The sequence below is a fragment of the Microtus ochrogaster genome, unplaced genomic scaffold, assembly GCF_000317375.1.
Source record: "Microtus ochrogaster isolate Prairie Vole_2 unplaced genomic scaffold, MicOch1.0 UNK2, whole genome shotgun sequence".
In the NCBI taxonomy this organism is placed as follows: domain Eukaryota; kingdom Metazoa; phylum Chordata; class Mammalia; order Rodentia; family Cricetidae; genus Microtus; species Microtus ochrogaster.
The window spans coordinates 9,713,505-9,738,709 of NW_004949100.1; the positions used below are offsets into that span (position 1 = coordinate 9,713,505).

General features: G+C 37.7%; 1 protein-coding gene across 16 annotated transcripts in view; it reads right to left on the minus strand.

The window, feature by feature from the left end:
* Positions 1-25,205, minus strand: part of Mycbp2 (MYC binding protein 2, E3 ubiquitin protein ligase) — a 231,364-nt gene that overhangs the window by 12,130 nt on the left and 194,029 nt on the right. For 12 of the 16 annotated variants that reach the window (XM_026788400.1, XM_026788403.1, XM_026788402.1 and 9 more), the window contains 17 exons: positions 23,523-23,722; positions 22,590-22,739; positions 20,937-21,097; positions 19,845-20,001; positions 19,467-19,691; positions 17,038-17,103; positions 15,540-15,779; positions 15,040-15,138; positions 13,119-13,199; positions 11,653-11,919; positions 10,739-11,022; positions 8,014-8,110; positions 6,202-6,321; positions 3,633-3,734; positions 2,829-2,957; positions 2,354-2,486; positions 420-523 (listed from right to left, as the gene is read on the minus strand). In XM_026788400.1, coding sequence (XP_026644201.1) covers positions 420-523; positions 2,354-2,486; positions 2,829-2,957; positions 3,633-3,734; positions 6,202-6,321; positions 8,014-8,110; positions 10,739-11,022; positions 11,653-11,919; positions 13,119-13,199; positions 15,040-15,138; positions 15,540-15,779; positions 17,038-17,103; positions 19,467-19,691; positions 19,845-20,001; positions 20,937-21,097; positions 22,590-22,739; positions 23,523-23,722 — 2,615 coding nt within the window. The remainder of the gene's footprint in view (positions 1-419; positions 524-2,353; positions 2,487-2,828; positions 2,958-3,632; positions 3,735-6,201; positions 6,322-8,013; positions 8,111-10,738; positions 11,023-11,652; positions 11,920-13,118; positions 13,200-15,039; positions 15,139-15,539; positions 15,780-17,037; positions 17,104-19,466; positions 19,692-19,844; positions 20,002-20,936; positions 21,098-22,589; positions 22,740-23,522; positions 23,723-25,205) is intronic. The other 4 variants (XM_005365370.3, XM_026788394.1, XM_013353104.2 and 1 more) reach the window with 3 other exon arrangements.

The following is a 25,205-nucleotide window of genomic DNA, read 5'->3' on the forward strand; positions in this document are numbered from 1 at the left end:
CCACTGTCTGTGCATGTGTGTATGTGTGTGTGTGTCTGCTGTCTGTGCATGTGTGTATGTGTGTGTCTACTGTCTGTGCATGTGTGTGTGCCCGCTGTCTGTGCATGTGTGTTGTGTGTGTGTGTGTTTGCCCATGGAGGCCTATGCTGGGAATCAAGCCTGGGTTCTCTGCAAGAGCAGCCACCGAGCCATCTCTTCTGCCCCATGTGGCTAGATACTTTAACTGGTTCCAGAACAAAATTAAAAAAAATACTTATGATAGAAATGAATAAGCAACACAAAAGGTCACCTTTGGGCTGGAACAAAGAGAAACTGCACTGAGGCAGAACTCCAACTCCTAATTACAATAAGTGAAGATGCTTTGTGAGGACCATAGGCTCTTTCTTTCTAGGATGACATAACCTCTAACTAATACCTACCTGGCAGTCTGCATCAGAACAAACACTGCCCACAGCAGATAACTCGGTTCCACTCCTGGACCCACAGAAGCGGCAAGCTTCTGAACTACTTGTGGTGGGTTTGCCTAGGTTCAAGCAGAAAAAAAATCTTCCATGGAGGCATGCTATTTATAATACAATATAGCTAATTTTGAAATAGCAAACTAGATTTCTTTCAGTTACTAAAGGCTGTAAGCCACCTTAAATATAAATAATCACCAAAGAGCTAAGAAACTAAAGATATATCTGAAATAAACTTGGAGAGGTTTTCAGTAAAAACTTGACCTTTTTTAGCAGAAGAAACAGACTATATAATTACTCAAAGTTAGTAGACTGAGCAGATCTGGGAAGCCCTTACTCAAAATATACAACACTAGACAAAGATTTTAGTAAAAATTCAAAGTACATAGAATAAAGGGTCAATTTTTGGTATTTTATATAACAAAATTACAAGACAGTATAAAATATGATTAGATTATAAACCTGAAAAATATAAAAAATCTACCCAAGAAACTGCAATTTCAAAAAGAATTTAAATATGCTGAAATATTTAAAGAAGGATAAGGATTCCTTAAAACAAAGGTATTGTGCATTCTCCCAGACAGGCACACAAGATTTAGATCAATCACTGATTCCAGAATTGACTGCAGAGCACCTAAACCGTCAGACAAGGGTGGTTTGACATTCCATTTACTAATGTAGAGAACTGACAGATTATAGGAGAGGCTTATGTTGTAACATGAATGTCACCTTCATACAGAGTTCATTTATTCAGATCCATGTCCAAGGCCAAGACGAGAAATTTGTGTCAGTGGGACAACTGGCAGAAGGTGGCTGTGCTAAAATCCACAGATTTTCATGCTTTGTTGAAACTTTAAGTTTGTAAAATTTTATTTTATAAAAAAATAGAATGAAGCCAGGTAGTGGTGCACACCTTTAACCCCAGCACTCAGGAGGGGAAAGGCAGGGGGATCTCTGGGAGTGCTAGGCCAGACTAGTCTGCAGAGAGTTCCAGGACAGCTGGGTTGTTGTGCAGAGAAAACTCTCTTTTAAAAAACCAAACCAAACCAAATCAAAACAAAACAAAACAAAAAAATAGAATCAAAACTGTTTGAAATTCAAGTGTACTAGACATACATAAAAGATTGTTTAGGGCATTGCCTAGTCATATTTATTAATTAGCACCACAGAACTATTCAGAAAGCCCCCCCAAAGCACTAAATGTACAAGAGACTCTAAGAAGTGTCACAAAGTTATAGGACTTTACAGTCGAGCAGATGACAGCAACACAGATGTGGTACCCACAGTAGCACATTCACTTTTGCAGTCTTCATTAAAGTGGGAGGCTCACCGACAAAATGTAGGTGACATAACACAATGAAAGTACAGAGGTTAGTGGACTGCCCAAAGTCTCTGTGGTGGTTTGAATATGAATGGGCCCATAGGCTCATGTATTTCAATGCTTTGCAAGGAGCAGAACTGTATTAGAAGGATTAGGAGGAGTGGCCTTGTTGGAGGGAGTATATCACTGGGGACGGGCTTTGAAGTTTCAAAAGCCCATGCCAGGTCCAGTCCCTTTCTCTGCCTGCCGACTTGAGGATCAGGGCATAAAGCTCTCAGCAACTTCTCCAGCACCATGTGCCAAAATGCTCTCCACATGATGATAATGAACTAACCTCTGAAACTATAAGCAACACCCCAATTAAATGTTTTCTTTGATAAGATTGCTTTGTCACGGTGTTAGTGACAGATGGGGTTTCATGACTTTTAGTCTGATGCTCTTTCTAACATAGAGGGCTGTGTCTACCAAAGCATATGCCATCAGTAAGCATCTATTTACATTAGATTAAGTAACATATAATTTATTATACATTGTGGACATGGTTCATCCTTCCCTTTTTAAGTTAATTCTTTACCTGTGTGTTCTCGGAATTCCACCATTGCCTTCATTGTTTTAGAATCTGCTAGTGCCATCAACCAAAACAGCTTCGTTCTACCACAGCCTTCATGAAGGTCAACCTTTATGGCTTCCTCTTCTTCTTTGAAGACCTGTTGTTCCATTACAGAAAAGGGACAAATGTGTTTGTGTTTCTGGGTAGAAGCATAAACTAAACACTCAGCAATGGTTTTCTTTATAAAGCACTATAAGAAGTTCCAGACATCTCCAGTGTTCTCTTCAGTCTTTACAACAGCTCCATGGTTATAATTAGGGTCCCAACTAAGTCTTGGAAAAGATAAGCATTTGCTCAGGTAATAGTTAATAAGCAAGACAACTGAGAGTTCATAAGGCCACAAATTCCAACGAGCATTTCCCCTACTTTACTTCCATATTACTACAGGGTTCTTTTCATGCCCCAGACACTTATCTGGGCATGAAGACAGAAATCCCACCTGTCTTTGATGAGTTTTAGTTCGTCGGTGCAGATGAAGGAATCTGTCACAGTCAGTACACAGATTTCCACAGATGTTGCATAGGATGATAGCTGCAGTTTCACCATCATCATGGTTATCACACATAGGCTGGAATAAGATATTTTTACATGCTACATTAGACTTACAAGAGACCTCAGACAAATGTTTATGATACTAACAGACTTCATTATAAAATCTGTAAGAATTTTAGAATTTGAATGTTAAACAGAACTAGTTATTGCAGGTATATTCTGTTATCAAAATCTCTCGAAATTATCTAATAAGATTAATGTGCATGTGGTGTTGAAAGGAAGATGCAGCGCTTTCTTTAGTGACTTAATATTCTCCCAGTTATATACTCAAATGTTATGAACGATAAAAACTTTTATCACAAAACTTAAACATTTATCAGAAAAAGTTGAGAAGGCCAATGACATATCCTCTCTGAAATGACTGAAGCTGTTATGAGCCTCCTCTAGCTACCCCTTCAAAGAGGGTACATCACATTGTTCCTCTTACTGTTTTTCTTCCGTTTAGCCCCAAGAATAATCACATTTTAGCACAAATCAGTCAGGCTACAAATTTTGTTGATAGAAACATGAATCAGAGAAGGAGAAAGTTTTTTATATAGTCAAATATAAGCCCCTATTTCTAAAGCGTGAAGTACGTTTATGAAATGAACGTGGGCAAACTGGACATGTTTTCAAGAGTTTGATCTGAGCTCTCCCTACAAACTATGACTAACTACAAAGAAAAAGTACTTAGGAAACAATCCGACTTTACCATTTGTTTCTGTTGCCCATCTTTTCCCATCCACCTTCCTGATGAGAGGCGATCCACGTGGTCCTGGTCAAGAACACACAGTGATGCGAGAGCAAGCCAGAGCTGTTGAGGAGAAAGGCTGCAGCATTACTGATTATGTTGGGAGCACATTTACCAAATACTCACTGTCTGACACAGATAATAGCCAAATAACCGCTGGCTCAGTTTGGGAATGCACAGACACTCAGGAGTACCTGCATCTTCCTGACGTCACTGCATATGTGACATGCACCCAGTGGACACCAACTGACTGAGCAGAGGATTATTTCTATACAGAACCACCATTTTCTACCTGACATGAAAGTGTCCTTTACCAAAGATGTACAAAAATCAGTCATTTACAGGAATAATATTTACTTTACATGTCTACTGTGTATTTTTCTAGCTAGCGTATCTATCAAAAGCTCTATATTCCCAATGAGATGGTAAGTAGTTAGTTTTGTGTTCCATAAGTATTTGTATACATAATAAGTTATCCTACATAATAATAATTCTTCAGACATTTCTATTGTCTCAAATGACCTACTTTGTACACTTGCCATAAATTAATATCTAAAAAACTTTAGAAAAGTCGCCTAAAAAATTGGAGGATATGGGATGTAGTAATATTTTGTTTGTGTTTTAACAAATAAAACTTGCCTGAAGATCAGAGTGCAGAGCTACGTGGCTAGAGGCCAGGGAGTGGTGACACACACCTTTAATCCCAGGGACTTGGGAGATGCGGGGCAGAGGGATCTCAGTTTAAAGTCACCCTGGGTTACATAAAATTGAATCTGTTTAAAAGAGAAACAGAGCTCACACAAAGGTGATCCCTGTACTTGGGATCCTACGACTTTAATCCCAGCACTAGGGAGGTGGAGACAGGAGTGATAGGGCTGGCTGGAGAGAGGAATATAAGGCAGGAGGAGATAGGAGCTCAGTGCGGTCTGAGGTTTGATGGAGACAGATGGAGTTTCGGATATGCACTCTGAGGATAGAATCACCCTTTCTGTCTGAGCATTGGTAGTAAAGGTAAGAACTTTCTAGTGGCTGGTTTTCAGATTCTTTGATCTTTAGCATTCGTCCCTATATCTGACTCTGGTTTTTATTATTAAGACCAACTAGATTTCGTGCTACACTGGGACAGATGGCTATGTAAATGTGAGACCCCAAGTTTAAGTTTAAGCTGTTAGAACTCATGAAAAGCTGGAGATGAGAGAGTGCATGTCTGCAGTCCCAGAGCTCCTGTGCAAGATAAGAAGCAGAGACTAGGAATTACTAGGAGGCTTGCTGGCAGGCTGGCCTGCTGTTTGCAGCAGTAAAGTGACTGTCTCAAACCCGGTGGAAGGTGAAGACCAACACCTGAGCTGTTCTGACCTCCACATGTGCTACAGGCACATAAGCATCTGTGCTCACACAGACGAACATGTACACAAACATGCACAGACATATCACTCAAATATGCATGCTTGCGATACACAGACACAAGCATACAAAACATTTTAACATTTTTGAGGCATATAAAGAGTGAATTTTAGTTTTACACAGAATGATATATTCAGTGATTAATGAAAAATTAAAAAAAAACTTTATAAAAGTGAAAAGGAAATGAAGAATGAAAGAATTCATGAGTAGTAGAAAGGGGGTAACTGCAAAAATTGTTTAAGTGTCAAATTTATCATCATGGTAACATAAACTAGCTTTTTTGTTGTAACAAGATATAACTTATCTTCTACAGACTAGCGAATTAACCTAAAATATTCCTTTAGTGTAAACTGTTCCTAATGATGTCACACTGCCCTCTAATACTTAATCACCTTTGGAATTATAAGGCTCATAAAACCTGGTATGTTAAAAATTAGATATCTCATTTAAAGAATGTAACCCTATTTCCTCAAAAGTTCAACCCCACCTAAAATTGGTATTATATTAAAGAATTTTTATGGTCATTTATTTTATTTTATGTGCTGAGTATTTTGCCTGAAATGTATATACATGTACACCATTTGTATGACTGTGAAGGTCAGGACTGGGTGTCAGATCCCCTGGAAATGGAGTTATAATAGTTGTGAGCCACCATGACAGATGATGGGAGCAGAACTTGATCCTCTGCAAGGGTAACAAGTACTCTAACTGCTGAGTTTTCTCTCCAAGCCCAAGGATTGTTTTGCAAAAACAAAGCATACAACCCTAGTAGTTGTGTTACGGTTTGTCATCAGAAAGACTGTGTAGGAGGGAGTCTTATCTTTTAAGGGTCACCAGTCTGTCACAGCATAGTGCAACTACTCAATTCACGGAGGTAAGCTACGGTAAATAGGTCAGCAGAAAGACGATATACACAGCATAACTTAGACTTTCCTAACCAGTATAGCCTTAGCTTCATAAGTAATAACAGAAGTTGATAAAAGCACCATAGTGAGCAGTGATTACTACCACATTTAACTCATAACAGTCGTTTTGATGAATACCTATTTAACTACAAATGTGGACAAAGCTGACTTATGGATCACACATAATGACAAAGAGTAAATACAAAATGATAAAAACTTACTCTAGTTGTTGCGATACACCTCACTGGAGACCTAAATTCTTCTTCCATCTTGGTCAAGGCAATGATGGTCTCCGCAATAGCATTTTTTGTCACTCGAGACCAAGCTTCGGACAGGTGACCCTATCGGCAGGACACAGTGTCAACCCAGCAAACTCTCTTCTCTAAATCGACACCCCACAGCACAGAGAGTATTCACTAATAGTAAGACCATGAGCTTTTGGAAAGGGGCACAAACTACAAATCTTTTACAGTCTTATGAAAATGCAATTGCTAATTTCTATTTTGATGATTTTAAAGTAAATAAAAATTTAAAGTCTGAACATTGTTTACATGTAGTGCTCAAAACATTTTATTTCATATTTGGATAAAAATAAAAGGTACAAATAAAGCTTCTACAGTTTAAAGTTTTGGTGATAGAACCTCAATATCTACTGTGAAACATATATACCTATTAATTACTAAATTAATTGCTTTAGATGCTAGTTCTAGAGCCTAAGTGTATACATAGGTTCAATCTACAAGTATATTTCTTTCTCCTCAGTGCTGGAAATCCAACCCAGGACCCTGTGAACAGCTATACAGATTTTTTTCAGTGTTAAAAAGGTTTATTCATTTTGAGGGGCAGGCATGATGTCTTGGTGGTTATGGTCTGAGTGCTGTACTTCCAGAGGACTCAAGTTTGAATCCCAATAGCCCATGGCAGGCAGCTCACAGTCTATAACTGTAGCCCCAGGAGATCTCACACCTTCTTCCAGTTTCTCCAGGGAGCTGTACTTCTGTACAATCCCCCTACCACCATATACACATAACTAAAATTATTTTTATTTTATATAAATGAATGTTTGTCTTTGCTTGCATATATGTATGTGTACTGTGTGTGTGGAGGCCAGCAGAGGATGTTGACTCTCCTGAGGTTGGAATGACAGACAGTTGTGAGCCATCACATGGGCACTAGGACCTGAACAAAGGTCCTCCTGCAAGGGCAGTCAGTTTGTTCAACTGTTAAGTCATCCTTCCAGCCTTAGTAATATAGATATTTATTTATTTATTTTTTCACCACTGTAATATAGATTTTTAATGAGCACTAACACTTTATTATAGAATTCAGGTGATCAAAACATTCTTAAGCATTTTCTATCAACAGACATTCCAGAGAAGGCCTATTTGCCATGAAGCTTAAGAAAATGCCCACAGTAAAGAAAAATAATAGAACATCAGCTCTCCCACACCACGTGCAGGCAGTCTGTTAGTGGACAACTGGTCATTCTCCTTTAAATTGCCTTTGTTCCCTTGGTCTCCTCCTCGGCTGTCTCCTATTGACAGTGAAATGTGAGCAGTGACCTTATGGAGCTAGCACTCAGTGGAGTACTTCCCTGTTCCTACAACCCAGATTTCCCTAAGCCAGTACCTTCAGACAGTGGTGCAGGACATCAGTAAAGAATATAAAAGTTCAAACTTAGAACTGAGAAGGATGAAAAATGTCTACTTCTTGGTATCTTTTTTATTTGTTTTTGGATTTTCAACATAGATTCTTTCTTACGTTAGGAAGAATGTATTTTATTTTATGTTTTAAGGTCCTGGAAAACTTACCTAAATTCTCAGGCAAATTAATTGGGAGTTTGAAATGAACACACTTTAATGACAAATTTACCATCCAATGACAAGAACAATGGTACAGTAGTGAGCATTCTAAATATAGTCTTTAAATAATAATAATGTACTTTTGTTAATTTAGCAGAGCAAGCTGTTTTCTGTGTCAATCAGACCCCTACTTAGCTCACTGCTGCTGTCATCAGAAGCAAGGGAACTTACTGCAGCCATATCCTTGATAAGTTTAATGATGATCTCTGAGATCTGAGTAGGAGTTGAGCCTTTCATCCACCAGTGGCTTTCACCACGTCGGAGGTAACTACAAAGAAAACATTATTTCAGCAGAGCATTTTAATTGTTTGACTGAATTAATTGAATATTTTTAATTGTTACATTTTTATTCATGTATTTTGTGTGTAAGTGTAAGTATGCCACAGTATACACGTGGAGGTCAGAGAACAACTGTGTGGGGGATGAGAATCAGGCCAGGTTATGAGGCTGGGTGGCAGGTGCTTCTACACGGGCCATCTCACTGGAGTCTTGCTATGAAGCCTATGTTCCCTTTAAGTTACTAATCTCCTTCCTTGTTTACATGGGTGCTAGCATTACAGGTGTTATCTAATTACGACATCTTATTTTGTTAATCACATGTTTATTTATTATTTTCATGTGTATGTGTGTGTGCTAGCATACATGTATGTGCACACAGGCATGCAGAAGCCCACAGAAGTCAGAAGACGGTATGTTAATACCTTGGAACTGAATTTATAACTACCATGTGTGTTGTGAAGAGAACCCTGGTCTTTTGCAAAAGTAAAAAATTGCTCTTAATCACTAAGTCATCTCTCCAGCCTGCAATTGAAATATATTTTTTAAGTTAAAATATTACCTACCCTAAGTCTCTTTATTAAATATTAAGAAAACAACCTGCTATATCACCACTATTTCAGTGTACCTTCCATGGTCACAAATGATTTCCAGTGCACATGGAAATACAACAGAACGTGTGGCTGGATATAAGGCAACTTTACATCAGTAAGCAAACCACTGCTTAACTGACTTTGTGTTCCTGTAAGCACACTGTCTACATGGAGGAAGTGACATTTATAATGTTCTGGTTTCAGCTGCTTATTGTCACAGGTTGGCTACATAATTTGCATTATTCTATCATCTCTCTAATTTTCTACTATTGCATAAAAGTACAGAATATCCTGACACATACACCTTTGTGCATGTATAGAAACTTTTAAGAAGAACTGGTGGCAGAAAATAAGCCTATTTAAAATACGAGGCATTAGTAACTGGCACCCAAAATTTGTATTAGATGAAAATGCATGGGGCTGGAGAGAGGGCTCAGTGGTTAAAAGCATTTGCTGCCCTTGTAGGGGATTCAGGTTCAGATTCCAGCAGCAGGACGGTAGCTCTCAGCTGCAGTCCAGTTCCAGGACAGCCAGTGCTCTCCTCTGGCCATCAAGAGCACTGCAGGGATGCGGTGCATGCACATGCTTGCAAGCAAAACATTCATGTACATCAAATAAAGACAAATAAAAAAGAAAATGTTTATTCTTTCATAATGTTCTTAAGCACTCTATGTATTTTGTTATTTAAATAATTATATTTACATATATGTGTGAGGTATGTGTGCATGCATATGTTTGCTTGTGGATGTGGGTACATATGTAGGCCCAAGACACACTGGGGTCTTCATGTCTCACCTTCTATCAAGACAGGGTTTCTTACTGATCCGGAGCTCACTGTTTTGTTTACTAGTCTGGTCCTCCAGCTTGTTTAGGGAAGTCTTTGTCTCTGTTTCCTACCCCTGGGAAAATAGGCAGGGTCCACACCCAGCTGGCTTTTCCATAACTTTTGGGATTTGAACACTGGGTCTCAGGCTTATGCTGCAAGTCCTTTCCAGGCAGAGCAATCTCCCCGGCCCGTAGCTGTTTCCTTTCTATTTCCCTGGCCTCTTGTCCTCTGTTCACTGACATCTGTAACTTTTTCTGTGAACTGTTACTGATATTTATCTACTGTTTTTTTTTTTTTGCTCTTTAATAAACATTATTTTAATCTTACAGCCTGTTGTGGAATATTATTTTAACATGTGTCACATTGGCTTATGCTGTGGAACATCTCTTTAATGATGCAAAGATGTGCTGCATTCTTTTATGTTACATTTGTTTAATTCTGTGAAGCTGTGCTACTTTGCCTGTCTAAAACACCTGACTGATTTAGTAGAGCTGACTGGCCAATAAGGAGGCAGCAGAGGGATAGGCCGTGCTGCCAGGCAGGGAGAATAAATAGAAGAGAAAAAGAGGGAGGAGAGAGAAAGGATAAGGAGAAGAGGACAGCAGGGGCCAGCTTGTCACATAGCCAGCAACAGAGTAAGAAGGAAAGAGAGGTATAAAGAACAGGGAAAGGTAAAAGCCCAGAGGCAAAGGTAGACAGGTTAATTTAAATTAAGAAAAGATGGCTAGCTGGGTGGTGGTGGCGCACGCCTTTAATCCCAGCACTCAGGAGGCAGAAGCAGTTAGATCTCTATGAGTTAGAAGCCAGCATGGTCTACAATTCGAGTTCCAGGAGAGGCTTCAAAGCTACAGAGAAACCCTGTTTCAAAAAACCAGGAAAAAAAAAAGAGAGAGAAAGAAAGAAAAGCTGGCTAGAAACAAGCCAAGCTAAGACCAGGAAGAATAAGTCTCCTTGTATCTATGGACACATGGTACTAAGCAGAGGTAACAAGCCACGAGGTAGAACACAGATTAATATAAGCTGGTTAATTTAAAGGTTTAAGAGCTAGTTAGGAACAAGCCCAAGCTAAAGCCAAGCTTCCATAATTAGTAAGAAGTCTCTCTGTCATTATTTGGGAGCAGGCAGTATAAAGCAAGTCTACCTACAGGTGAAATTTGTTATGTTTTAACTTTTTGCCATTAAAATAGAGGGAATGACAAACCTGGAGTTGAAAATCATTGGCAGGGTGACTGTTGTAACACCTTTGCCCACCGAGGTGCCAGCTGTCCCAGTGATGGTGGTCCCCTTGGCTTTGAGCTGGACAGTGAGTGCTTTGGCAATGCATCCCAGAAACATGTCCAAGATACCCAGCTTATTCCAGTCTCCTTTCTCAGTTGAGTGAATGATATCACTGATGTCTGCTGGGGGCAGGGATTTCACCCCTATGATGCTGGCCAGACGACTGGGGGTCACTTCAGGCAAAACTCGTCTTAGTAAGGAGGTCACCTGATAAGGAGATTGAAAGAATACATTTAAACACTGCTTTACAGTTATTTAAAATATGCCTCATTCCTATTCTGTAGCTTTGAAATCTATGGAAAGAACAGAAACACAATTTAATACTTTTAATAAGTTATACTTTTAATGTTGAGAAGGAAAGAATATGACTTAAACATTTTTGAATTATCAGTGTGGTAGTGACCACCTAAGAAAGCTTGAAAAAATAAGTCTTTTACCTTTGTTCTGGATTAAATGATATAATATGTCTCTCGGCAAGAAGTTAATCAATATACAGAACACTATTTATCACACTACAGCGGTAAACTGGAACAGAATTTTCAGCAATAAAAAACATGGGAGTTGCCGGGCATGGTGGATCACATTTTTAATCCCAGCACCCAAGCAGAGGCAAGCGGATCTCTGTGAGTTTGAGGCCAGTCTGGTATATAAAGTGAGTTGCAGGACAACAAGGGATACACAGATAAACTCTGTCTCAGAACAAAACAAAAACAAACCACAGAGTTAAAATCTGATCCCAAAGAAAACAAAGTAATAAAAGCTCATGTTTAAGGTCTTCTGGTTTTTTAGTTGTCAAGAAACAGAGAAGAAACAGAAGGATGTGGAAGGATGGGTCACCTGTCTCTGGACCCTAGGAGAAGCTGTGTGAAGCAGAGAAAAAAGGTCTTGAAGTAAAGTCAGCTGCTGAGCCAGGTACTGCCTGCCAACATTGGAGCCGCTTAATGCTAAGACCATGGAGAGCAGCTCGAAGCAGTAAGCATCTGAGGAGGCGTCTTCATCGTTGGGCTGGGAGTTGGCATTTTCCTTGCTGGATATGGCATGTTCCCACTCTTCACGAACTCGTGTGGCTTCCATGCGAATAGCCTGGACAATGTGAGCACAAACCTATGCAAAGGCAGCATAAAGAATATAAAATTTTATTTGTAAGTCTTTTTATTACTATTACTAGAATAAGCAAGAAATGCAAGGAATGCAAGTTAATGCTTGACTTAATACTCTTTTGTCAGTATAGTCTCAATTATATTATCCTCTTAACTCATCTTAAAAACAATGGAACAAAACTAGGGGAAACTATTACAAAATCTCAATAATTAAATCATTTGATATAAATAGCCCAATTAATGAAGCAAAAAATAAAATATAAATTAAATTTATGCTGTTTTTTTCTCTTTAAGAAGATTTAATGTTATGAAACAATAATAGGGTAAAAAGAAATCAGTATTTTATCTCTCCAGTTTTTGATGAATCTCCCTATGCTACCTAGACTAGGATTAAATTCAAGCCCTCCTTCCTCTGCCATCCAAGGAGAGATCACAGATGTGCCTTTGTGCCTAGTTTCTGTCTGTCTTCTCAAGTGCAGATTTTAGGTACCTAGCATTCCTGTACAAATCTAGACTTACTCCACTACCTACTTATAAAAATATTAATAATGGTACAGTTAGCATTATTAACTGCTCAGACCTATCCCTCCTAATTGAAAAAGATGGGAAGAAAATGTCATCTGTTACAGTTGGGTATTTACAACTAAAATAAAATAATGTACCCAGCTAGGTGTAGAAACTCCCATCTACACTCCCAGCATTTGGGGTGCTGAGAGAGGAGGATTGTGAGTTTAAGGCAGGTCTGGCTACCATAGTATAGTTGTTTCCAATCAATCAGTCAATCAATGTATTTACCCAGGGTACTTGGCAGCTACCTAGCTACGGAAAACAGAGGACCAACAAAGTGAGGCAGCAAATAATAGTGAGAGAAGAGAGTTAACATCTGTAACCAATGCTCTCCCCTCTTCTGTTTTTGTTTTATTTTGTTTCACAACATAGCCTGGACTAGACTCAAATTTCCTTCCTCCACCTTCTAAGTGCTGGGGTCACAGGCACGTGACACCACGACTAACTCTTCAACATGATGCAGATATGGCAATGCAGTCACCCTTTCTAGGAAAAGGCAGACACACATTCTACAATGTGTATTCCACAATGAAAAAGGAGCATTAAAAAGCCTTAATGAATTTCGATGATATTTTACAGACTGAAAATCCCCAGACAACCCAACAGACAAAGACCACTGAACAGATGCTAACTAACCTGCTTTTGTAAGTTAGTCAGTTTACTCCTGCTGAATATGATTCCAACCATGTGTTCTTTCAGATCAGCATCGGATGTTGCCTTTATATAGGAAAATAGAAACAAGAAAGACTCCTTAGAAAAAAATTTGTATATTTGACCTTCTAAAGTGCCATGAGAAATAACTAAGCAGGTGTTCTGAGGTGCATTTATTTTAAGTTGAGGTGTATTGCACTAAGACAAAAGAAATCATTTTGACAAAGTGAATATAAAATAAAATTTGAGAAAGAAAAGGTCTCAAACTCCCTTAAAAATCAGAAAAAGAGGAAGATATAAAAATCAAAGCAAATACATGGAAATAAATGGTAAAGGAGATGATTTCTACAAATAAAAGTGGCAATAAAACTAAAAGCTATTTCCTCAAAAACACTGAATGCACTCTACACTACCCAAGAGGGAATGAAGGCACAAATAGTCAACACAAGGAATAAACAAGCTTCACTACAGACACTAAAAAGATAGTAACACTGTATTGTACATGATTTATGCCAACAAGTCAGTAACCCAAACAGACTGACTAACAAAACTAGTAAAGCTTTCTCAAGAAGAAATGGGTAATTAAAAGAGCCCTGTACTTAGTACAGAAAGCAAATTTCTAGGAGGCAGCCTTTTATCGTACATGAGCTAGAGCATACATAACTCTGTGCAGATAGTTGTTTCCATCTTAATTGTGTCTACATCTTTCCTCATTTATTTATTTTTAAACAAAATATTCAAAAACAAAACAAAGCATATATGCCATTTATCTCTTTGAACTAAGCAGTTTCAGTTGTTTTTGGCATATTCACAGATATGTGTACCTATCTCCTGAGTTAACTGGAGATCATTGTCATCACCCCCAAAGAGATACTATACTATGCATCTATCATCCTCTAGCATCTTTATTATTATTGAAAACAAGCTACTCATTAACTAGAGATCATAGCATTGATTATTCTACTGAATGACAGTTAAGAAAATAAAAAAGGAAATGTACAAGACTCCCTATTTTGATGTAATTGCTTTGCAAACTAGGAAGAGAAGAAAATGCCTTTGATCTAATTAATAGTATCTACACACACACACACACACACACACACACACACACACACACACACACACACACAAAATCTTCAGATAACATCACACTTTCCTTTAAGATCCAGAACAAGGTAGCTATCTGCTCAGTTGCTCTGCTCAACATGCATGCTGTGCTGAGTTTTACACAATACTGTAACCCAAGGTTGAGGCTTTCCCCTTAGGTGCAATGTTTTATTTCAGAAGCGGCAAAGTAACTCTTTAAAACAAAGTCATAAAGCATTAAAGAGTAGTTATTTCAGTGAAAATTTACTGCACACATGTTTAACAATACCACATGGGTCAAACACAAATTAGATATGTATGTGATCTGTCAGCTATGATTCAGTGGAAGAGATGAGACGCATGTGTAGACAAACAACATGAAAGAAACCAAGAAGACACAGAAGCAACATAGAGTATTATGAACTTTAGCAGACAAAAAAACTGTTTTTCATTTGAGTAAATTGTAGAGATGTTCCCTCCTATTTTTGAGCTAGGACCAAAGAGGACAAATACAATGGAGGAGGGAGAAGATAACCAATGGGTAGAGTTTAGTGATTTTTAAGACTCCAACAGAAACCAGCAAGCACCAGTACTTAGCAGCTTCTATATAAAGTAGATGTAAAACTCCAGCTAGCTCAGATATGGAAAGGTGAGTTGCTTTCAGATAATTCCTGTTCTTTCTAATGCAAATAAAAATTTAAGCTACATATAAACTGTTGCCACATACTCATTAAAATGTACAGTAACCAAAGAGTTAGTTGTCTTACCAAAAGTAAGAAAATGAAAATGAGACATAAAATTTTAGGCTACAAATAAATACATTGTGTACTTTTTCCTCTCCTTCAGGTGATGACAAAAGTGCTTTTTCCTCTTGCTCTGGTGTAGGTTCAGCATCGCCAGAGATGAGCTTTCCAAACACCTGACAAAGAAAGCAGCCGCATGAGAAAGAGCTAACAGAGTGATTACCCTTGGAAAGTTGGCCAGCTTTCTAATTCTGAAGAGTTTTAGTTATTTAATGATTTGTAGAACTCTAGCCCAGGCTGTTCTGGAACTCATGCTGTAGCCCAGGCTGTCTTTAAGTCCTGATGCTAGTTCAGCAGGTGTTGGCTGCCACGCTCAACCTCGACCCTGAGGAGCCCCTCTAAGAACGCTCCTTCACACAGAACTATCACCACCTTTCTCAAACTACAAACGCAGCCGTGGGTACTGGAGAAGGCCTAAGAGAAATGAAAATGGGCTGAATCTGAAGACAGAAAATTCTAATACAATATTTGTTGTGCTCTCAAAATATATGCCAATTTATAGTGCAAGGACACTCACTTGAGATGTAATCAGTCTGAATACTCGGAGAGTCTCAGCTTCACAGTTCCTCTGCTGAGCCACACTGGCTGAGATCTGACCTGCGATTTTTGTGCTTTCACCATCTTTCCAACCCAGGACTTTAACTTGTCGAACTCTTAATGTATTTTCTGGGCCCTTTAATTCAATTTTGATGATGTGGTTATCGCCTCCTGGGAGTTCACTTGTTACCCAGCCAATATGCCTGGAATCCAAATCGACCTGGTTGAGCAGAAACAGGACAGGAACCTGATACAGCAGAATCACTTATCACTGTCCAGGACTTAGCATCAGTAATGGCAAGCTCGAATAACAAACAACTGCAAAGATATTATCAGGTTAGTCCCATTATCTTATTTAAGTTTTGTGAGGTCAAGTAGTATTATTTACAGCAGATAGAATAAAGAAGAAAGTGAAGTTAACAGAGGTTGAAAGTCTCAGGAGGTGAAGGAGTTCAGAATTAATACAGGCCTGACTACCATATGGTTTTCCCTAACAAATTATGAGAGCAGAACTATATACTTTACATGATTCACCTACACTGCTTCTCAATAGAAGATAAACAATGAGGCCCTGCTTTATGCATCCTTATGTTAAACACCACTAACAAACAGGTACTTTCATTGTGCTGATACTTCAGATGTATATGTGTCTTTTATCAAGGATTGAATGCCTATACAGAGAAAAATGGGTTTTGACACTATTCTTTCAATGAAATTAAAATTACTCTCATTGTATTTGATAACTAAGAAGGGAACAGGAGACCTCAAGATGATTTATTTAGACATTTGCTATTAAATTTGTGACGTCAACACTCCTAAATTAGAGAGACGAAGCAGGAAAATCACCCTACTTTTTGGATAATTTCCCCAGATTCTTTAGCATTGGAATATTTCTCATCCTAAATCTCAATATGATTTGAGAAAAGAGAAGAAATCAAAGAAACTCATTAAATTTTGTGTAACAAAGTGCCCCTAGAAGAACAGCTCTGGAAAGGGTTTGGTTATCTCAGTTTTGAGTTTGTGCGTAACCTCAGACCTGTGCCCAGATACGGCTTTACTTGTTTCTAGAATTGTTTTGTAAACAGTCATGCAATCTAGATATAGCTGCTTAGCTAAAACCCAGTTTTCTTTTTCTTTTTTCAATTTTGTTAAGGCTAACAACCAATTTTAACTTAAGATATAGGTGCATGAAGTTGGTGACTGTGAATCAGATGAATTTAAAGGCATTCAAGTTTTTGTAAAGCATTGAGAGACTGGAGACTGTAGTTATAATGTAACATTATAGGCTCATTATCAAAGACACTTGAGGAAATACTCCTAAGACATCTAGCACTGGTATGGTAGTTCTTGGTCCACAGACTATTTGTCAATTTATTACTTTGTAAATAAATGATTTTTCATGTTCTCCTGATAGCATGCCAATACGGAAACTCAATGGTAAAAGCAGAGATGAAGAAAAAAGACAAAATTTCAATTACCTGTTTTATTCTGCACAAATCTTCTACTGCTTTACCAGTTAAGAAGGTCATTGAGGTAACTTTATTCTATAACAGACAATTCAAAATAGTTATAGTATGCTCCTGCTCAGAAGATCTATAATAATGCCTTGCAACCCACAAATGCCACATTATTGCTCTGCTGTGTTGTCAGTCCTAATTGACTCCATACCATTTATCGAACTAACCACAGTACCTACAACTCCAGCTATCTCTTTCTTACAGACGCTTAGATTTTAATATGTGTGGGAGCTCACATGTGACTCAGTTTCCATCCGGAGTCAATTCTGACTTGAAAAAGTCATTTGAGTTCAAGCTTGCCTGCTCTGCCTGCATCCTTGACAGCTGTGAGCACACGGGAAAGAACAATTGGTCCATGAGAAAGACCATATTATCTACTAAGACACAAACTTGGTGAACGCCAGCCGAGGGCACACAGATAGAAGTAGAAACTGCTTGCTCAAGGACAGGGATTAGATACTGACTGTGGTTAGTTACTGACTGACTGTCTATGCTGTGCTTGGTTCTGTTTTTATATATACGCAGGCTCTGAAATAAACTCACGGATGGTTGGTATTCACCAATAGACCTTCCAGATCTATTATGTGTTTTCTGTCTCAGTTTCTTACAACTTCGTGATTGCTTCCAGATATCCAACCCGACTTTGTTAGAGCAGGCTCCAACATATGTGCTTTCTCAATTTGACCTTTCTCCCTTTAATCAGGTTCTAATCATTCAATTCTGTATCTTCATGTAGTATTTTTAACAATTCTGCTTGCTATATTCCCTGTTTTGGAAGCACATGAAAAAGAAAGGTCACTTAGCTAACAGGTATTTGTGGGTGTCATAATGACTTTCGATAGGTCATCCTAGTAAGTTGTATTCTATTCCTTTAAAATACTTGTCAAGTGAGAGAAGGCCACATTCACACAGGATGTAAATATTCAACAGTACCTGTGCTGTGTTTCAGTTCTGGGGACCAGTCACCCTGGCACTAGAGTTAAGTAGTTGATATAAAGTACATCAAAAAATAGACTAACAGTAACTCCTCCTGAGTTGCTTATTATGGATTATTTATGTCAATGTAACTCAAAACAAAGGCTCACTGGTGGGTAGTTTGGGAGACAAAGCAACGTATTTTCTCAAGGAGCATATTTCTAACATAGCTGTCTTTTAAAAGGAAAGCAGACCTTACCTGACATACTAGATTTTTGTTTTTTTCCACAATGATTATTGTTAAACTCTCTCTATTTAATAAAAACAGAAATTCAATTTGATTGTAATAATCACTGTGAGGGGAAGTATGTCCTGGTGTAAGATGTACTATGAGTCAAAGATAAATTTGTACTGAGCAGTAAAGCTAGTCAGAAACGTCTTGACTTTTTCTTGTAAGATAAATTACTTATACCCATTGGAAAAATCCTGCTTCTATATAAATAATAAATAAGCTTATGTTATGTTAGCTTGGGCCTCTTTTCTTATTTGTCACTAGGGAAGCATGGACTAAGGAGCTGGCACTTGGTGTGGATGGTAGGTTACTATAAGTGGCTTGTAGAGGGAACTAATGTGGTTGGCTTTACACGCAGGTTAGTTGAGATAAACCCCACTATTTTCATTTTTTCAATAAATAAATATGCAAATGGATGGGTGCAGATCAGCAACAGTTCACAGAAATCCACTAAAACCATCTACTTTGAAGTAAAAATTCGAAGAAGTCTCCTTCCCCAAGACCGAGGACAAAAGAGGCAGTCTAGCAGCTGATGCTGTTTTCTGGCTCAAGTAAATAAGATTATTTTCTATTGTCCAGTGACTTTTATGGAAGAATGCTCTGTTAGAGAGACTAGGCTAGGAAGAGTGTAGATCATGACTATTAACATTAGTGTAGAGACCATCCACCTCTAGCCCTGATGACTGAGGGCGTGAGGAAGAAGCCTGTAACTACGTATACTGTGGGTCAAAGCAGATCATTGCGGTACTGCAAACAGACAGAATAAAACAAAAATAACCAAAAACCCAGTGGAAAAAGGGGAGTAATTTTTATGTCAGAGTTATCATCTAAAGAGGATTTCTCTACTGACTCTTAGGATCTGGGGAACACATTATAAAGGAAATTCTAGGCCAATGAAATTGCTTAAACAAGCACAAAGAGGTGGAAAAGTCAAGGGTAGACCTTATTCTTGTTCAGTTGTAGCCATGGTATATTTGTGATCAGATCTCCTTTTAGAATTTAGAGCCCAGTGTTTCCAGCCATATAAATCTGTTCTTAGGTTTAAGAAACATTTGAGGAATATAAAAATGTTTGGTTGGAGAAGTCCCAAAAGATACACTTCTTTTGTAAACTCAGAAATGAGGATGTGTATGTACGTAGTATAAAAGAACAAATAAATCAAAAATTAAATTCCCTCTCTTACCCCAAGATCCCGGGAATTGTCCACATGAACAGATACATAACGGGCATTAATTCCTTTTACACAGTTGATAGTGATGTTCTTAGTTTTGTTTTTATCTTCATCTCCTGATTCCCAAAAGGTTTCTGTGGAGCCATCTGTCAAACTGCCAATCATGGCAGGTCGGCTTGATGTTTTTATGTCAACAATGCTGGTCAAGTCCTTTAAGCACATAACTACACATAACTCCTAACAGAAAAAAATGTAAACATTCATAGTATTAAAAATCTTTCATGATTTAAAAACAAGCATTCAATAGTAAATAATGTAATCAAATGGTGTATGAATCACTTCCTACATCCCCCACTGTTAACTATTGGAAGAGACACATGAGCGACCTACCTGGCTCATGGCTTCCAAGCCAGACTGTATGCTGATACTGAAACTCTCCTCGCTGTCCCCGTCGTCGGACTTAGACAGAATATTGTTAATGTGATGGAAGACATTGCTCTGGTGGAGGAACTGATGATCAGACTGCTTGAACTTGAGGCTCCAGCATCTAAAACGTATGAATAATATACAAAATAATTATTTTCTAGGCATATCTAAAGGTTCTCAAAGAGGCTACTTTATTTTGCATTAAATATATCAAGAAAAATGTACATGCTTTAGTAAAAAAATAACACTGAAAATTTTCAGAGAATAAAATCATAGAAACATTTTCTGTATGTTTTGAGAAAGAAAGGTAAGTTCTAAAGAAAATCTATTTTAAATATTAAAAAGGGGGGCTATGGAGGTCAATGCCACACAAACAGAAATGAATCTCCTGTGAAGATCAACACTATACCACTCTAGCAGATTTTGCAATGTGGTAATTCTGTAACAATTACTGGGTATAACACTTCTTACACTTATGAGGATGACCAAAAAACAAAAACGAAAAAAAAAAAAAACAACCCAAAAATCAAACCTGTTTTCAAATGGCCTTATTATTAGGGATATGAGAAACCCAATCTTTCCATCAGCTTATTTGCTATATATATCATAGAGCATTTATTTATGTCTACAGTCAACTGAATAAATATAAAACAACAATTTAATGCCAAATTCTCAACAAATTTCAAATTAAAATTATGTGATATTACTTAAGGTGATTTTAACTGGCCTCACATACTAGAATCTAGAATCTACTTTCAAGCCCCATGGCCCCTGTTTTGTTTTGGTTTCTGAGATTTCATTTATATTTTCTCTTTTGGTCCCAGTGAAATAAATAAAAGAAAGGAGAGCAGGATGGTTACAGCATCATTTGGGGTTACTAAGAAGGGCAAACAGATACTAGCTAAAAAGAAAAAAGGTTATAACTTGAGATAAGCCAAGGAGAACTGCTATTTCCATTCTTTGCATCATACCATTTAAAAATCTCTTTCAAGTATTTACTACTTTGCATATTCCATAAAATCTTTTTTGTATTAAAATATTTTGGTGCAAAATTACCTTAAGGCCATCTGCTGCAATGAACTGCCACTGGGGAGGGACATCATGAGATCAGAGATGGTCTGAAGTAAACGGTGAAATGTATGTGGCAAAGGGTGTGCAGCTTCGCCTGCAATTACTATATCTGAGAGTGGATGTTCACACACTCTTGTATCCTTCTCCTAAATTATAAATGGAAAGTGAGCTTATTAGCTTGTATGCTGGAAAGAACAATTTTTATAAAGAAAGGTAAATAAACATAAGTTCTATAAGAGATAAGGTAAGTTACAAGTAATATTTTCAAACAAATGAACATTCCATATACACATCAACTATAGTATCTTTGCATATCATTAGATTTAATCCATGTGTGCATGCATGTATCTGTATGTGTATATGTATGTATTTGTACACACATGTATTTTGTGTATATGTTTACCTATGAAAAATAATACATATCTAGAAGTTTGGGTACTCCTAGTTCACAGGACTTTTTATGTGCACTACACACTAACAGACAATCTGTAACAGGGATCATGACTTATTATCTATGTACACAACATACAGTATTCTGGTCGATTGTATTCTCATGAATGAAAATAGCACAGTTTACTCATCTGTCTATATCAGAATAATCATTTCGCTTGCTTTCTTGCTTGCTTGCTTGCTTCCTTCCTTTCTTTGAAACAATCTCTATAGTGAGTCACATATTCACTTAGGAAAGCTCACAGAAGTATAATTACTATTTTTTATACAAGTTTTGCCAAATTTTTCTCCACGAGGCGGTTACCACACAGTGAACATGAATTCACTTGTTTCTTCATTCTGTTGCTAATGAGTACTTATCAAATTTTTTGAACTATGTCAATGAGCCAAGTAAAATACAGACATGCTTTTGCTACTTTGTATGTCTATTTAAGTAAGAACATCATACAAGTTCTAGGTTACATCATCTTCTTCTGAAACATACTATGTTTTATTCTCTAGCAGCCCATCCAGACTCAGTCAAGGCGAGGCATTCAACCTAGTTAATGGGTTGTTTTCATTTTTGCTTTACATTTAGACACTGACTGTCCTGCTAAAGTGTGTTCCCTATTTTGGGGGCACCACACTCATCCTACTTACTGCTAGGCTAGACTGGGAATCTTTTCAGCTTTAGGTTCCTATATAATAGTGACGCTGTTTGTAATACTGCAGTAATATACATCTTCTTGATTGTGTTGTGATAATGACAGTCAATGAAAACCAGCTTAGTGGGCATCTTTGGCAGACAGAAAACTTTCACCAAGTATGATGAACACTTTGCTCATACTATCATTGTATTGCTGTTTTTTCTTTTTCAGGCCAAATAATGTCAATGATTTCATGTAAAACATTATACTATTCCACCAGAACACATACTACTTGGTTCTATAAAAACAAGGAATTATGGTCACAGACCCATGTACATATGGTAGGCACTAATTGGACTCTGGTTGTTATTAGCAATAACAACAACAACAAAGAGGGCATAAAGCAAGAAGGGAGGTGGAGGGGTGGCACTGGAGGTAGTTGGAGGGAAGTAGTAGGAGGTTGGTAAGGTCAATATACATTATATAAATGTATAAAACTTCCAAAGAATAAAATATGTAATTAAAAAAGGAAAATATGGAATGAAAAAGAACAAAGACTCACTTGCTCCGCGTTTTCTTTGTTTGTTTTATTTTCTTCATCCTCATCTTCCTCCGATTCCACTGGAGAAGGAGTAAGTGCTGCCACAAAGTGCCAGAGAATATCATGCAGAGAAGTTGTCTGGATGACGTTACAGAGGAGCCAGTTGAATGCCTGAGTAAACCGATGGACCAGATAGAGGGAAATGTGAGATAAAATGCAGGTTTACTAACATTATTATTGAGATAAATAAACATGCTAGAAAACTTGGTTCTCATTTTTCTGAAAACACACTAAATTTGAAACAGTCATTTCTGTTCTTAATAACAAAAAAGCAACAAGAAAATACTATTTACAAAATACAATGAAAATTTTTTATAATATCAATTTATTTTGTTCAAGGCATGTTTTCCTAACCCACATTTAAAACTACTATAGAATATTTTACAAGTTTTACACAAGCAGCTATTTCCTTAAATATATCATTTCTAATAATAAATGTGAGTGTGACAAATTACTCTTACATTCATGTTAAAAAGAAGAAACATTTATTTTATATATAGGTCTTGGGACTCTGCATCACTATTATTCCATAAAATGGAAGCCTGATAAGCTATTATTGGTAAATTTTTAACTCAAAAGTCCCATTCATTTTCTTTATGTGATTATTATATCATTTCATTCTAGTGAAAGGTCCTAAATATAAAAAGGTTTAAAAGATAACCTCAGATTCAAGTAATAATGTTGTATAGAAATAAAGATTTAGCATATTAAATATAAAATTCTAAATTAATTTATTCATGAACCTAAAAATTTTATTTGATTGGGCACGTTTTTTAAATTAGGCCCATGGCTTGAATCTGACCAATGTGTTTATTGATTAAAATAGTGGCAATGTTAAATAGGAATGCTATGTACTTGTGCAAGAAATAAAATTACTCTATTATTGTACTGTACCTCCATAGCAAACACTCGGCAAGCAGACTTCCGCAAGGCCTGCTTCATTGCTATTTCAAGCCCTTCTAGATCATGGTGCTGTATAACGAAAGCTAAAACTGGCCACTGGAAATTTCGCTCTCCTTTGGAAAGAGAGCTGTGGGCTGAGATTAGCCGGGAAAGTTCAGGTGATGGATGTCTCAAGAGGGAAGACCCAACTTCTAAAACGGAAAAGAAAATTAGTAATTTTCATAGCTAGTATATAACGGATGTATTAAATATTGAAAATATCTAGCTTATTCGCACGATAATCCTTTGTTTCTGCACACGACCCAAATCCTAACAACTTCTATTAGTGGTACGGAAGAAACTCTAACTATGTAATTCTTAATTTCTCTCAGAATTATGTTAAACAGGTAGGTTTTGAACCAGGGCTTGAATAAATTTCATGCTTCCTACAGCACTGTAATAGCTAACTAGCTGTATTCTGCATGAAATCTACACCCCACGTTCATCATTTCCCAAAAGACTGAGCAAAAGTGTTTAGTGTTAACTGTCAACTGATCCAATCCAAGAATGCCTGGGAAGGGACTCTCAATGGGGAATGGTCTGGACTAGGTTTCCATGAGGGTATTCCCATATGGTATGTACTCACTCAGAAGCGGATACTAGCTATAAACAAAGGATATTAAGCCTATAGTTCATGATCCTAGAGAAGCTAGTAATAAGGTGAACCCTAAGAAAAACATATATAGATCCTTCTGAAAGTCGAAATAGACAAGATGGCCTGACAAAATTGGGAGCATGGGGGTTGAGGGAGAAGGGAGGTTAGAAGGGGAAGAGATGGGAAAAGGGGAGAAAAGGAGGAGAACTTAAGGACATAGAACTTGAGTGGAGATGGAGGAAGGACAGAGATGAGAGCAAGGAAAGAGATATCTTGATGGAGGGAGCCATTATGGGATTAGCAAGAAACCTAGCTCTAGGGAAATTCCTAAGACCCTAAGCAATAGAGGAGAGGGTCCCAAACTGGCCTTGCCCTGTAATCAGACTGATGAATATCTTAAATGTCATCATAAAATCTTCATCCAGCAAGTGATGGAAATAGAGGCAGAGACCCCCATTGGAGCACTGGACTGAGCTCCCAAATTCAGATGAAGAGCAAAAGGAGTGAGAATATGAGCAAAGAGGTCAAGACCATGATGGGTTCACCCACTAAAAACAGTGTACCTGAGCTAATGGGAGCTCACCAACACCAGTTGGACTGGAAAGGAACAAGCATAGGTCCAAACTAGTTCCTTTGAATGTGGCTGACAGTTACATGGCAGTGGCACCAGGATTTATCCCTACTGCTTGTACTGTCTTTTTGGGATCCTATTCTTTTTGGAAGGATACCTTGCTCAGCCTAGATAAAGCAATGTGCCTTACCCTATATGAGGACTGGATGGGGGTGGGATGGGGAAATATGTGGAAGGAATGGGAGGAGGGAAGGGAGTGGGAACTTGGATTAGTATGTATAATGAAAAAAGTTTGTTTTCTTTTTTAAAAAATAAAATAAAAAAAGAAATTTCCTTAAGTGACTTAATTTCCATGGAAAGGCCTACACTGAACGTGAGCAGAACCATTTACTGGCCAGGCCCAGGTCTGAAGGAAAAGGCAAGAGAGAAAGCTGAGCACTAGCATTCATGGATTAATCCACTCTCTGTT